The sequence below is a fragment of the Bactrocera neohumeralis genome, chromosome 3 (genome assembly GCF_024586455.1).
Source record: "Bactrocera neohumeralis isolate Rockhampton chromosome 3, APGP_CSIRO_Bneo_wtdbg2-racon-allhic-juicebox.fasta_v2, whole genome shotgun sequence".
Taxonomy (NCBI): Eukaryota; Metazoa; Arthropoda; class Insecta; order Diptera; family Tephritidae; genus Bactrocera; species Bactrocera neohumeralis.
This window is the reverse complement of record NC_065920.1, coordinates 59,471,205-59,484,144: the sequence shown is the minus strand read 5'-3', so window position 1 is coordinate 59,484,144 and position 12,940 is coordinate 59,471,205. Positions and strand designations below refer to the sequence as shown.

Below are 12,940 nucleotides of genomic sequence, written 5' to 3'. Positions count from 1 at the left end.
TTTCCAAAAGCCCTTGCGAAGAACAGTTCTCTCGAATGCTCTGCTTTCTCATCTCGATTCGTCATCGTCTATGTTTCTGCGCCGTGTAATAGGACGGGAATGATAAGAAATTTATAGCGCGTAATTTTTAATTGTCGAGAGAGGGATCTGATTCGCAATTTCCTATGAATGCCAAAGTAGCACCTGTTAGCAAGAGTTATTCTGCACTTAGTCTCCAGGCTTAGATTGTTGGCGGCTTTTACCACTGGGTCCGACATAGACAAAGACCTTCACTTTTTCAAGTTTATTGCTGACAATAGTGTTTAGTTTAGATGCGAGGAGTATTTGTGTGTGGCCTGCAGGTACTTTGTTTTTCCTTTTCTTTCTGTCACCATAAGATCAACATCTTTCGCTTTTTTTCTAAGCTGAAAAGTCTGCACTGACGGCTTTGTTGTTCAAACCTATGATATCAATATCAATTTAAGTAGGCACTGCTATTGCGGTTCAGATTAGCGTCCCGTATCAGCATTATATTGATGAAGGCACACAAGAAGGAATCACGTTGACTTAAAGTTCGTCTGGTATCGAGGTGAACGGAAGGATTCTTCCCGATTTTGACGCAGCTGATAGTTCTGCTCAACATCATTCTAAACACTAAAGGTTTTTAGGCTCTCATCGAAGATATTCAAATCATCTCATGATGCGTTCAAGGACATAGTGATACTCCTTGCAACTGTAAAGCAGATTAACTAGTCAGAGCAGGCGCTATTCTACAATTAGACCCCGAAAAAGTGAAAATTTATATGCCTCTGGCTGTTTACCTTTATTTAATCGACAAATATGTTTTAGGTATAGCTGAGTCGTAGTGGAGCTAATCTCTACATAAGAACTCTAGTAGGAGTACTAACAGGTCATTGTCTAATTGGTAGACATGAAGCTACCAGAAGGTAGAAGAAGAAGAGAATACAAAATATCTTCTATAGGAATGCAAAGCTTTTAATAGGAAAATCATCGCGACTATCGGTTAAGGGTTTCTTTGGCGATGGCTCAGAGGTTTACACATAAAACTTTTTTATTGATGAACTTCACCAACAGCACAGGAAGGTTCAGTGAGGAAATAATAGAGTGAGCATATTTTAGTCCCAGTGGTTTCGCAGTGAGACTTCTAAAGGCATAGATCCGTCCTTAGATATCCTCCTTTCCTAATAAATAAACTTAAATAATTAAAAGGAGTTACAATAAATAATATTTTTTTTCATAAAATTACGCCTCATAAGGTGTTAGTCTAGTCTACAAAAACTTCCAGAATAAATTGACAAATTTATTTAAATTTTACGACTACAGACTGGCTTAACAACATATGTCTTGCAGAAAAGTATTTATTCTTATGAAGCAATCATTACTGCTTTGTCAAGAAGTTGTAAGAAATTAAAAACTGCAGTCTTTCTGAACAATCTCCGCAACGGTGTAGAATTTATTTAGTCTCAAAAAGTCCACAATAAAAGAAATTCTTTAAATCGCTGAAAACTTCAAAATAATTATTTGCACTTTTTTGGAAGGCTTGTTGTCATCTCCGTGCCATATATTCTATATACTTAAATTTTGTTAACACGAGTGTGAGTTTACCTTCGTGGAATGTCATAAGATTGTCGTTGACAGTTTGCCAGTAACATTCAATTAAGTATGCACATTCTCATTAAAAACTTTACGCCATTAATAAATGCCACAAGGGTATAGAGGTAATGGAGTGATATGTGTTTTTAAGAGCATACACATATGTTATGATGTAATATGTAACATATATATCTTATATCATATATACATATGTATAATGTGTATTAGAGTATATAGTATAAGTACCGTGAGTTTTATAATATACCTTCATATCGTGAACGTAAAAAGCATTATTTCGGATAGCTCTTTAATGACAGAAATTAAATTTTTGCGATATTTTCTTTATCCGTATCTTCTGAGCCCTCAATACTATACTCCATGCAGTACCGGTAGGCATTTCTGGCAGGTTACGATTAGAATCGGGGAAGCTCTTCACAATAGCGCTCTCAAGAGGGACAGTTTGAAATACATCGCCACTTCCATTGCAACTCTGACAATTTGAACCTCTCTATCGCGGATTTTTCACTTGGTGATTCCTTCTATGCGCACATACCAGAAAGCGATATCAGGCTGGATCAAAGCCGCTGAGGAAGGGGTGCGGTGAAAAGACCACTGTAGTGTTCTTGCAGTGGAAGAAATTGTCATCAAAAGACAGTATTTTCATCAAAGGACAATAGGTGCTTCGAACTACAGGTTCCTTTCGGGAGGTGGGCATTCCCTCCGATAGCAGAGTGGCAATAACGGCCTTGAGCTCACTCAGTGTTCGTTGAGGACACGTTTTGTTCTTTTTATATGTCTTCCCGTGAGCTCGGTAAGCGCTGGTCAGAAACCAGAAATTGTGCGACTGCGAAACACTTCTAACCGAGAGTGGAATGCAAGGGGTTTCTGAACTATTTGTCATTAGCAAGATTCATCTCGTTGCAAAGGTAAGGGTTCGAACAGTTTCCAATAGACTCATATGCGGTAAGGCTACAAATCTTGTAAGATGCAAAGTGTCTAAGTGAATGGAGTAAGTTGAGGTGGTGTCACCTTGGCACTTTCTGCTCAACTTTATTCTTATTTATCCAGACTGAAGTTGAAACTTCTCGGCAGACACACCTTCGGCGAAGCTTGCCAAGCCTTTGGGATTGATATTGGTCTCCTTAAAAAGTTTCTTCGACCTATAAAGGTCTGAGAATTCATACCTAGGAGTTTTGGAATCGCAAAGAACTAGCGTTCACCGCTTTTCGAGCGAAATCTTGCTTTACCCTTGATGCGGCGATCAGCCCTATAAGCTAACTAACTTAACTTATTCACTGAAATTATAACTAAGTTAACTTGTTCACTTCATATTGAGATCGTGAAAAATAAATGGGTTCAGTGTTTCAGAAGTAGTATATAACACAATTTAACTCTCCTTTTAAAGGGTTATAATTATTGTAGTCAAAGAAAAAAAAAACAATCTGGAGAAAACACATTCAGAGTAGTGCTCTCGAAACACTTCGAATCGGAAAGCTGCAGTAAAGCCATTGCTTTAAAGTGGGGTTTTGCGACTGCAGATGGTCTATTGGCTCTACATAATTGTCATCTGACCCAGTAATTAAGGTTATCCGTGGAGCCAATACGCAATCTTACTGCGTTAGATTAAGCAAGCTCTCTTTCAATTTTCAGTAGCTATTTCGGTTAATTGCATCTGGATAATCCGCCTTATATGAACATCACACAATTCCATTAAGCTGCCTCAAATCATTTAGCTCCTTCAAGGAGGGTTTGAGGCAATGAACCCCACAGAAACACTTCAGGTCTTGGAACACTAGCAACACAAGACATATCACAACGTTACTTTGTGGTAGTCATGATGCTGGACAGAACAAAATGCTTTAACTTCTAGGCAAAAGGAAATTTAGTTATATTGTAGGTGTAAACACAGGGCTCCTACCTTAAGATCCCACCTTCATAAATTGAGAAAAATGGATTTGACAGAATGCAGAGCTTGCACGGATGATGGTGAAACGCTTCGGTTCCCAGTGCTCCAGCTTAAAAGACTTCGTTGGCTGCCATGAAAAAATCAGTTTTTTTTACCAAATCCAATGAGCTGCTGGATAAGACTTAATTCGGTTACCACTCGGAAGCGTAATGGGTCTAATGGCTTTCTTAGTGCGCCCGCCTGCGGTCTGGAGTTCAATTGGCTCCCTCTACAACCCAGCAAGTATTGCTTTCCGGCTGTGCACAAACTAATAAAAGCTATACGGCACTTCGTACCGCAATCAAACACGTAACATACTATACTTGAATTTCGAAATATATTTGAGTATATAAACTTAAGATTAATTTACTTACAACATATGCGTTTCCATGGGGAAATTAAAATAAAACTTAGCCACAATTTGAGCAGCCGAAAAACTATAAATAAATGATATTTATGTAGGCAGAACGAATACATTTATGTAAGTGTACATATGGCAACAGCAAGGTATACAAATATGTCTGCCACTTTTGTGACTTCCCAGGAAGCCTACGAGCACATCGACAAGCCGTCATTTGCGCAGGAAGTCATAAACGACATACACAGGCTCATTTAGTATTAATGTCAATTTCCTTTTCGACTAGTGCGTGTACATACTTCATATGTATGTATGTATGTATATTTGTATTACAGGTGAGCAGCAGTTAGCCCACACTTATATGCGCTATGAAGCGCAAGTGTTAAATAAGCAAATCCCAAGCGCAATTTTCCACCTAACCAACCGAATTTATTCGCATTTCAAGCCATACCTTTGCACATTGGTTTCTGCTACTCGTATGGTTTGTTATTTTTACGTGCAGTTTTTGTTGTTATGACACACATTAAATATCAACTGTAGCTTTACAAAGTACTGGTAAGCCATTCTATAGGGAAAACAATGGCATCTTAACGTTTGCCACTACTTTAGGTTCCCTCTGAGATCATTGCTCTTCCTCCGTCATTCGAATTTTGGTTTGCACGTATTTAGCTATCGCATTTCAGTTCGCTTAGTGCTGTCGCATATCATATCAAATGTAAGTATGTAAATGTAAGTGTCTTACTGGTCGGCTGAGCCGTTGTACTATATATTTTCGAATTGTCGAACTTTAAAATTTTACGGATCTGCTGAAATCATATGGTTGTAATTTGTATATATAGTACGGTAGTTTATAAACGTTACCACAATGATTCCAATCTTCTTCAAAATGGCAGTCAACTTAGCGCAAAACCTCTCTTACTCAAACTCTAATCTTCTTCAAAACAAAAACTTCTTAGCACAAGAGAATTCAAATATCCTTCTAAGCTTGTGCAAGAACTGAAGCTTCTCGAACTTCCCAAGCGACAGCGCTTCGCTCTTTGGGCTCTTTAAAAGTTCCAAGAAGATCCGACGTTTTCGAGCCAAATTTTATTCAGCGGTGAGACCCATTTCTGGCATAATGGGTATGTAAACAAACAAAATTGCCGCGTTTGGAATTCAAGAGCTGCCATTTCAGACACAAAAAAACAACGGTTTGGTATGGTTTGTGTGCCGGTGGAATCATCGATTCATATTTCTTCAAAAATGATGACGGTGAGAACGTAACCGTCAATAGCGACCGTTATCGCACCTTGATTACCAACTATTTGATATATGAAATTGAAGCTCGTGATCTCGGCGACGTTTGGTTTCAAGAAGACGGTGCCACTTCCTACACGTCGCAGCAATCAATGGATTTATTGATAAAACACTTCGGTGAGTAGATAATTTCATGTTTTGGTGCGATCGGTTGCCCACCAAGATCGTGTGATATCACACCGTAAGACTTTTTCCTGTTCGCCATCGAAAATAGAACTCAACCGATGGACCATCTGCGACGTTGCCGTGACCAACGTTTGAAAGAGATAATCTTCAAAAAATAAATGTCAAAGAATGTTCTTTCGAATGATAATAAACATTCCCCACTAAATTTTGAAATATCTGTGCTTTTTATTTAAACAAGTAGGGAACCTCGTACAAAGTGCCTAGAGCCAGCCACAAATCTATTGAACTAGATAGTATCTAGTCAATTCGTCGACTTCATGGAGAGTATGGCATCCAAGATGCTTCAACTTTTGTCTGGCGAAAGCCGGACAGTGAAGGAGAAAGCATCTAGATGCCTCCACTTATTCTTCCTCCCTACAACTTTTGCGTCCTCCAAAATCTTTAGTCTCACCTCGTGAGTGTCAATGGGATAAGTTCCATTTAAGACACCTATCATTGTGACATTGTGAATCTTGCTTAGAGCTAGTAGTGCCATGAACTTTTTGCGTTCCACTTTCGGCTGGAAGACTCTCGTAATCCAACAAGTACTGGTTGCTGGTCAACGCTTGCTAAGCTCGCACGAAGTCGATAGATCCAGCCCCTGAGTGTGCGCCGACTGGAAAACACCTGCTTGTTTTTATCGTAATAGGGTTTGGGTACGGAATCTCTTTCTTCCGAGTTCATCTGCTTTACAGTTTCCGACATTTCCGCTATGACCAAGCACCCAAACAAGTTTAATATGGTAGCAGCTTGATGGCGCAGATAGCGAGGTCATGCTTTCCTTGAATAGCTTTAAGCTCACTGTCAATTCCTGAAAAGCAGCTCTGCTATCGGAGTTGATGCGTACTTCACTAAAAGAAGCCGCACTTCGTTGAAGTATATCTACTGCTACCTTAAAGCTGTCAATTTTGCTCAAAAGACACTACCGTCGTCTGACAGCCTGAAACACAGAGTTGATTTAGAGCTCAAGGCAGAAGATCCTCTTCTATTTTCGCCTTGAATTTCGATTCATCTGTGAAAGAGCTCACTGCGCCTCCTCTCCAGACTTCCCTATCCACATGTATCTCGAAGCTGTGTTCACAGAGAAGAAGATGTTTGGAGTAGGTTCCGCGGCGCAGTGATCCAAGTTATCAGGAATTTAATCGAAATGCGAGATGATTTCGCTTTCCACCAGACAAATACGTCATAGACTACGGTTTCGTAAGGACAATGCACAACTTTTGGTGAGACACGTCAGTGTTCTCCAATAGCTCTTTTACAGCAGTATAGGGCAATCTGTGCCTTCCTGACTATCTCCTCAATATTGTGCTGCCTTAATAGCTTTCTATCGAGGATGATATGCAAAATCTTGTAAACCTGTTTTGAGTGGAAACACACTACAAATTGTCCAAAACACATAATTATTGTTTATACTAACTGAATATATCTAGCTATAAGCATTAACCGAAGGAAACAACTTCTTGCTTTAATAAGAAGCTCCACAACTATTTCTTAAGCACTATTTTAACAATTATTGTTGGTTATCTCGTACTCCTACATTACATGATCGCTTCGGAGTAGTACTATATCTCTATGTATATCTCTTACCATTTCTAAATGAAACCATTTGCTCGCATGCCAACCTATCTATTAATTTTAATTACTTAAAGGTCGTAAATAAATTGATAAACAACATATCAAAATTTCTTTCATATTTATCAATTCACAAATTGATATTTCGTACATCAGCCGAAAACAAAGAGATCTTATCGCGCAATTAATTTCGTATAAAAGTGGGGGAATTTCGCAAGTTTCAATATAGTTTAATATCAAGCCTTGTAGGCAACATATTACTACAGTCATTTTCGGCAAGCAGAGTAAAACATTAAAGAAGTGGCCAAGTGTGGTTTCATTGAGTTGAAAATGAAGAATATTTTTGGTAAGTTTTAATTACGCTAAATGTATATCAATGTTTTGCCGTTAAGGCAAGTCGATATACAAGTCCTAAACGAAACAGAACGGAGCTACCAAACAATATAGTGAGAATAACAAAAGTAAAAGTGTGACGAAACAAAGCTGCGAGTTTCGGTGGATTTATTTTGGAGAAACCTTTTATAGAAATCGTTTCTGTATATGCTCTTTGCTTGACAACGCTGAAGAAGCACGCTTCGTTTCCGTGAGAAATTCCATTAATATTTTTGTTTGTTTACCATTACAGTATTGGCCAGTGCCTTGTTGGTCCTGGCAGCTAGTGTAAATGCCGCCAGCTTGAGCCAAAGTGCACGCGCCGCCGATAATGCCCTATACAGTCGTTTCTTGTGCCGCAATAGACCGAATGGCTTCAAGACAATGGTGCCTGGCAGTTGCACCAGCTACTATACGTGTTATAACGGTGCAAGCCTACAAATCGATTGCCCTTACTACTATGATGGTGTGAAAAATATGTGCGTCGATCAAAATCCAGGTTGTGTTGAAGATCTGGCTGAAGTTGCGACCGCACCGAAAGCTATTGGTGCAGCACCATGTGATGGTGTTGTTAAGGGTTACGTTGTTGGTGAAAATCAGGCGCAATGGTATCAGTGTCTAAATAGTGCTGTGGTAAATTCTGGCGTTTGCCCAAGTGGACAGGAATATAATTTGGTATTACTGCAATGTGATGTTAAATCGTCATGTGGTGGAGCTGATCAACCATCATGCAGTGGAAATGATGCAACTACTCCTGCGCCAGCAACTGAAGCTCCAACAACATGCGCGCCACTAACTGATGCTCCAACCACCCCCGCACCAACTCCATGCGCGCCAACAACTACGACAACAACACCTGTACCCCCAACAACAACTACAACCACATGCGCACCAACAACAACTACAACTACTCGCGCACCAACAACAACTACTACAACTACTTGCGCACCAACAACAACTACAACTACTCGTGCACCAACAACTACTACAACCACATGCGCACCAACAACAACTACAACTACTCCTGCACCAACAACAACTACAACAACTACTTGCGCACCAACAACAACTACAACTACTCCTGCACCAACAACAACTACAACAACAACTTGCGCGCCAACAACCACTACAACTACTCGTGCACCAACAACTACCACAACTACTTGCGCACCAACAACAACTACAACTACTTGCGCACCAACAACTACCATAACAACGTGCACACCAACAGCAACACCAACAGTAACACCAAAGTGCACACCAATTGTAACACCAACAGTAACCCCAACAGTTACACCAACAGTAACCCCAACGTGCACACCAACTGTTACACCAACGGTAACCCCAACTGTAACACCAACAGTAACACCAACAGTAACACCAACTGTAACACCAACGGTAACACCAACAGTAACACCAACTGTAACCCCAACGTGCACACCAACTGTAACACCAACAGTAACACCAACTGTAACCCCAACGTGCACACCAACTGTAACACCAACAGTAACCCCAACAGCAACACCAACAGTAACACCAACAGTAACCCCAACAGTAACACCAACAGTAACACCAACTGTAACCCCAACAGTAACACCTACGTGCACACCAACTGTAACACCAACGGTAACACCAACTGTAACACCAACAGTAACCCCAACAGTTACACCAACTGTAACCCCAACGTGCACACCAACTGTAACACCAACTGTAACACCAACTGTAACACCAACAGTAACACCAACAGTAACACCAACAGTAACACCAACAGTAACCCCAACGTGCACACCAACGGTAACACCAACAGTAACCCCAACAGTAACCCCAACAGTAACACCAACAGTAACACCAACTGTAACCCCAACAGTAACACCTACGTGCACACCAACTGTAACACCAACAGTAACCCCAACAGTAACACCAACAGTAACACCAACAGTAACACCAACTGTAACCCCAACAGTAACACCTACGTGCACACCAACTGTAACACCAACAGTAACCCCAACAGTAACACCAACAGTAACACCAACTGTAACCCCAACAGTAACACCTACGTGCACACCAACTGTAACACCAACGGTAACACCAACAGTAACACCAACAGTAACACCAACGGTAACACCAACAGTAACCCCAACAGTTACACCAACAGTAACCCCAACGTGCACACCAACTGTAACACCAACTATAACCCCAACAGTAACACCAACTGTAACACCAACAGTAACACCAACAGTAACACCAACAGTAACACCAACGGTAACCCCAACAGTAACACCGAAGTGCACACCAACTATAACCCCAACAGTAACACCAACTGTAACACCAACAGTAACCCCAACAGTTACACCAACAGTAACCCCAACGTGCACACCAACGGTAACACCAACAGTAACACCAACAGTCCCCAACAGTAACCCCAACAGTAACCCCAACAGTAACCCCAACGGTAACACCGAAGTGCACACCAACTATAACCCCAACAGTAACACCAACTGTAACACCAACAGTAACACCAACAGTAACACCAACGGTAACCCCAACAGTAACACCGAAGTGCACACCAACTATAACCCCAACAGTAACACCAACAGTAACACCAACGGTAACCCCAACAGTAACACCGAAGTGCACACCAACTATAACCCCAACAGTAACACCAACTGTAACACCAACAGTTACACCAACAGTAACCCCAACGTGCACACCAACTGTAACACCAACGGTAACACCAACAGTAACACCAACAGTAACACCAACGGTAACCCCAACAGTAACACCGAAGTGCACACCAACTATAACCCCAACAGTAACACCAACTGTAACACCAACAGTAACCCCAACAGTTACACCAACAGTAACCCCAACGTGCACACCAACTGTAACACCAACTGTAACACCAACAGTGACACCAACAGTAACACCAACAGTAACCCCAACGTGCACACCAACGGTAACACCAACAGTAACCCCAACAGTAACCCCAACAGTAACCCCAACAGTAACCCCAACAGTAACCCCAACGGTAACCCCAACGGTAACCCCAACGGTAACCCCAACAGTAACACCGACACCATGTTCCACAACGACAGTTAAGCCACCGTGCACACGAACAACACCACCATGCACAACAACTCCATGCCCAACAATTACTACACCATGCCCGCAAAGCTCTCTGTATATAAACAACCACGAAATCCCAAGCGAAACATTACAGTCCAACGTATATGTGCGACCATATCAGCAATCGGTCCGACCCATATCTGTCTTACCACCGCAATCTCATCAATCTAATATGGATTTATACATAAAATACGTGTGTCAAGGCAAACCAACCGGTTTTATGCTACCCTCATTGAGGAGCTGCAACGAATACTACATTTGCCGTAACGGTCTTGCACTGAAAGTCAGTTGTGGCAGCGCCTATTTCAACGCCATGAAGGGACAATGCGATTTGCCGGAGAATAGCGGTTGCATACAACCATATCAGCGATTATATTGAAATTTGACACTTTGACTTTGAACTATAAATGCCAATTCATTTATGATAAAGGGAGAAACGAAAAGATAACGATAATTATTGCACATATACAAGTTTATATGGAAATATATATGTATTTGTAATTTTATAAAGATTCTAAATATATAACATATATTATTGAGCAGGATATTCATGAGAATGTGAACAGACGCCTTTTTTACTTTCATACGAGTATATCCTTAAATGCAGGGTGTGGCGCGTTCAATTTCATTTGTCTCTTCTTTCGTTGTGGACTTTAGAATATTTTTATGATTTTAACTCAATGCGTTACATAATTTTTTTTATTTTATTGAAAGATATACGATTCAACAACGAGTCGAAATTATTAAAATTTACTACCGAAGTTCGGAGTCAGTGGCCTCAACTTTAAGAGCGCTACGTCCAATTTACGGTCGTAATAATCATGCTGTCAGATCAACAAGTGAGCATCTAGTGAAAAAATTTGAATTTATAGGCACAGTATAAAATGTTACCGTGCCAGTGAGAGAAAGAAGTGGCAGAAGTGTCGAGAATATTACTGCCGCTAGCGCATCAATTGAGGAAGACACAAATGAATCTCTCATATGTCCTTCTCAAGCGTTGGGCATCTCTGTGACGTCACTGTTTCGAATTTTGCGAAAAGATCTTGGCCTACATCCTTACAAGATCAAATTGACGTAAGAGCTGAAGCCCTGAGCAACAACTTCAAATCCATCTTCAGTGATGAGGTTAATTTCTGGCTAAGTGGCTTCGTCAATAGGCAAAATATGCGTTATTGGTCAGGCAGAAATCCACACGTACTCCATGAGTCACTATTGTACCAGCCGGCGGATTATCAGAGAGATAATACGGCTTCATAAAAAAGAGATCCACTATTGACGCACTACGAGAAGTCGTCGATATTGCGAAATGTGCAGTAAGTGGCAAAAGATGGAAAGATGGCACAAAAAAGTATTGTGCGCTGATTACCCTGGATGTCCAAAATGCGTTCAACTCAGCAAAAGGCGCAGACATAATTAAAGCCCTGGATGAAATACGGGCCCCTGAATACCTCATAAACATAATAACGAGCTATTTTAAAAACAGAAAGCTGATTTTTGAGACGGACGAAGGCACCAAGAGCTACTCTATCTCAAGTGGAGTACCAGAAGGCTCAGTGTTTGGCCCACTATTATGGAACCTTATGTATGACGGGGTGCTAAGAAGGCAGCAACCAACAGACGTGAAACTATGTAGTAGCTTATGCGGACGACCTCATGGTGGTCGACAAACAACTAGCCGACCTGAGAAATAAATGTAATTAGTGCTTAAATAGTCTACGCCAATGGTTCTCTTCTATGAGTCTGAAACTGGCTGAGGAAAAAACAGAAGTTTTACTGATAAGCACTAGGAAGATAGAAGAACGAATAGAGCTCACCATAGGGGAATGCAAGATTACCTCGCAGCCGCAATTGAAGTATCTGGGGGTAATATTAGATTCCAAATTAAAATTTAAAGAACACTTGGAGTATACTTCCGCCAAGGCAAACAGAATTTATAATGCCCTATCGAGAATGATGACCAATAGAGGCTGTGTGCGTTCCAGCCGGCGATTCTTAATAGCGAAAGCAATGAGTTCCGTAATACTGTATGCGGCACCAGTATGGATACAGGCAATGGATACAAAAGCGTATGCTAAACAAATAATTGCAGTGCATAGGCTTTCTGCAATTCGGGTAATAAGTGCTTTCCGGACTATATCAACCGACGCTGCTGAAGTATTAGTCAGCATGCCAGTATCGGTAAGGACAGAGGAGAGAAACAAGAGTACTATAATGTGGCAGGAGCGGTGGAATTCCTCATCCAAAGGGCGCTGGACCCATCGACTTATACCGCATGCCATCATAATGGATAATATACAGACGTTTTATGGGACTTTCCTAGATTTCTATCTAACCTAAGTACTTAACATGGATGCTTTAGAAGCTACCTTTCAGATTCCACAATGACATTAGTCCGAACTGTCCGACGTGTACAGAGTATATAGAAGACTCTGAACATGTATTATTTTATCGCCCTCGATTTTCGAATACAAGGGAGAAGCTAAAAACCACAATCGGTGGTAGTTTTACGGTCG

At 40.9% G+C, this 12,940-nt stretch overlaps 1 protein-coding gene across 1 annotated transcript; it reads left to right on the top strand.

Moving 5' to 3' along the window:
• The first annotated feature begins 7,259 nt into the window (after window positions 1–7,259).
• Window positions 7,260–10,876, top strand: LOC126753735 (mucin-2-like). Its single transcript, XM_050465406.1, is given in 3 exon segments — window positions 7,260–7,275; window positions 7,555–9,701; window positions 9,703–10,876. Coding segments are annotated over 3 exon segments (3,267 nt in total). The 3' UTR covers window positions 10,807–10,876.
• Window positions 10,877–12,940: the final 2,064 nt, after the last annotated feature.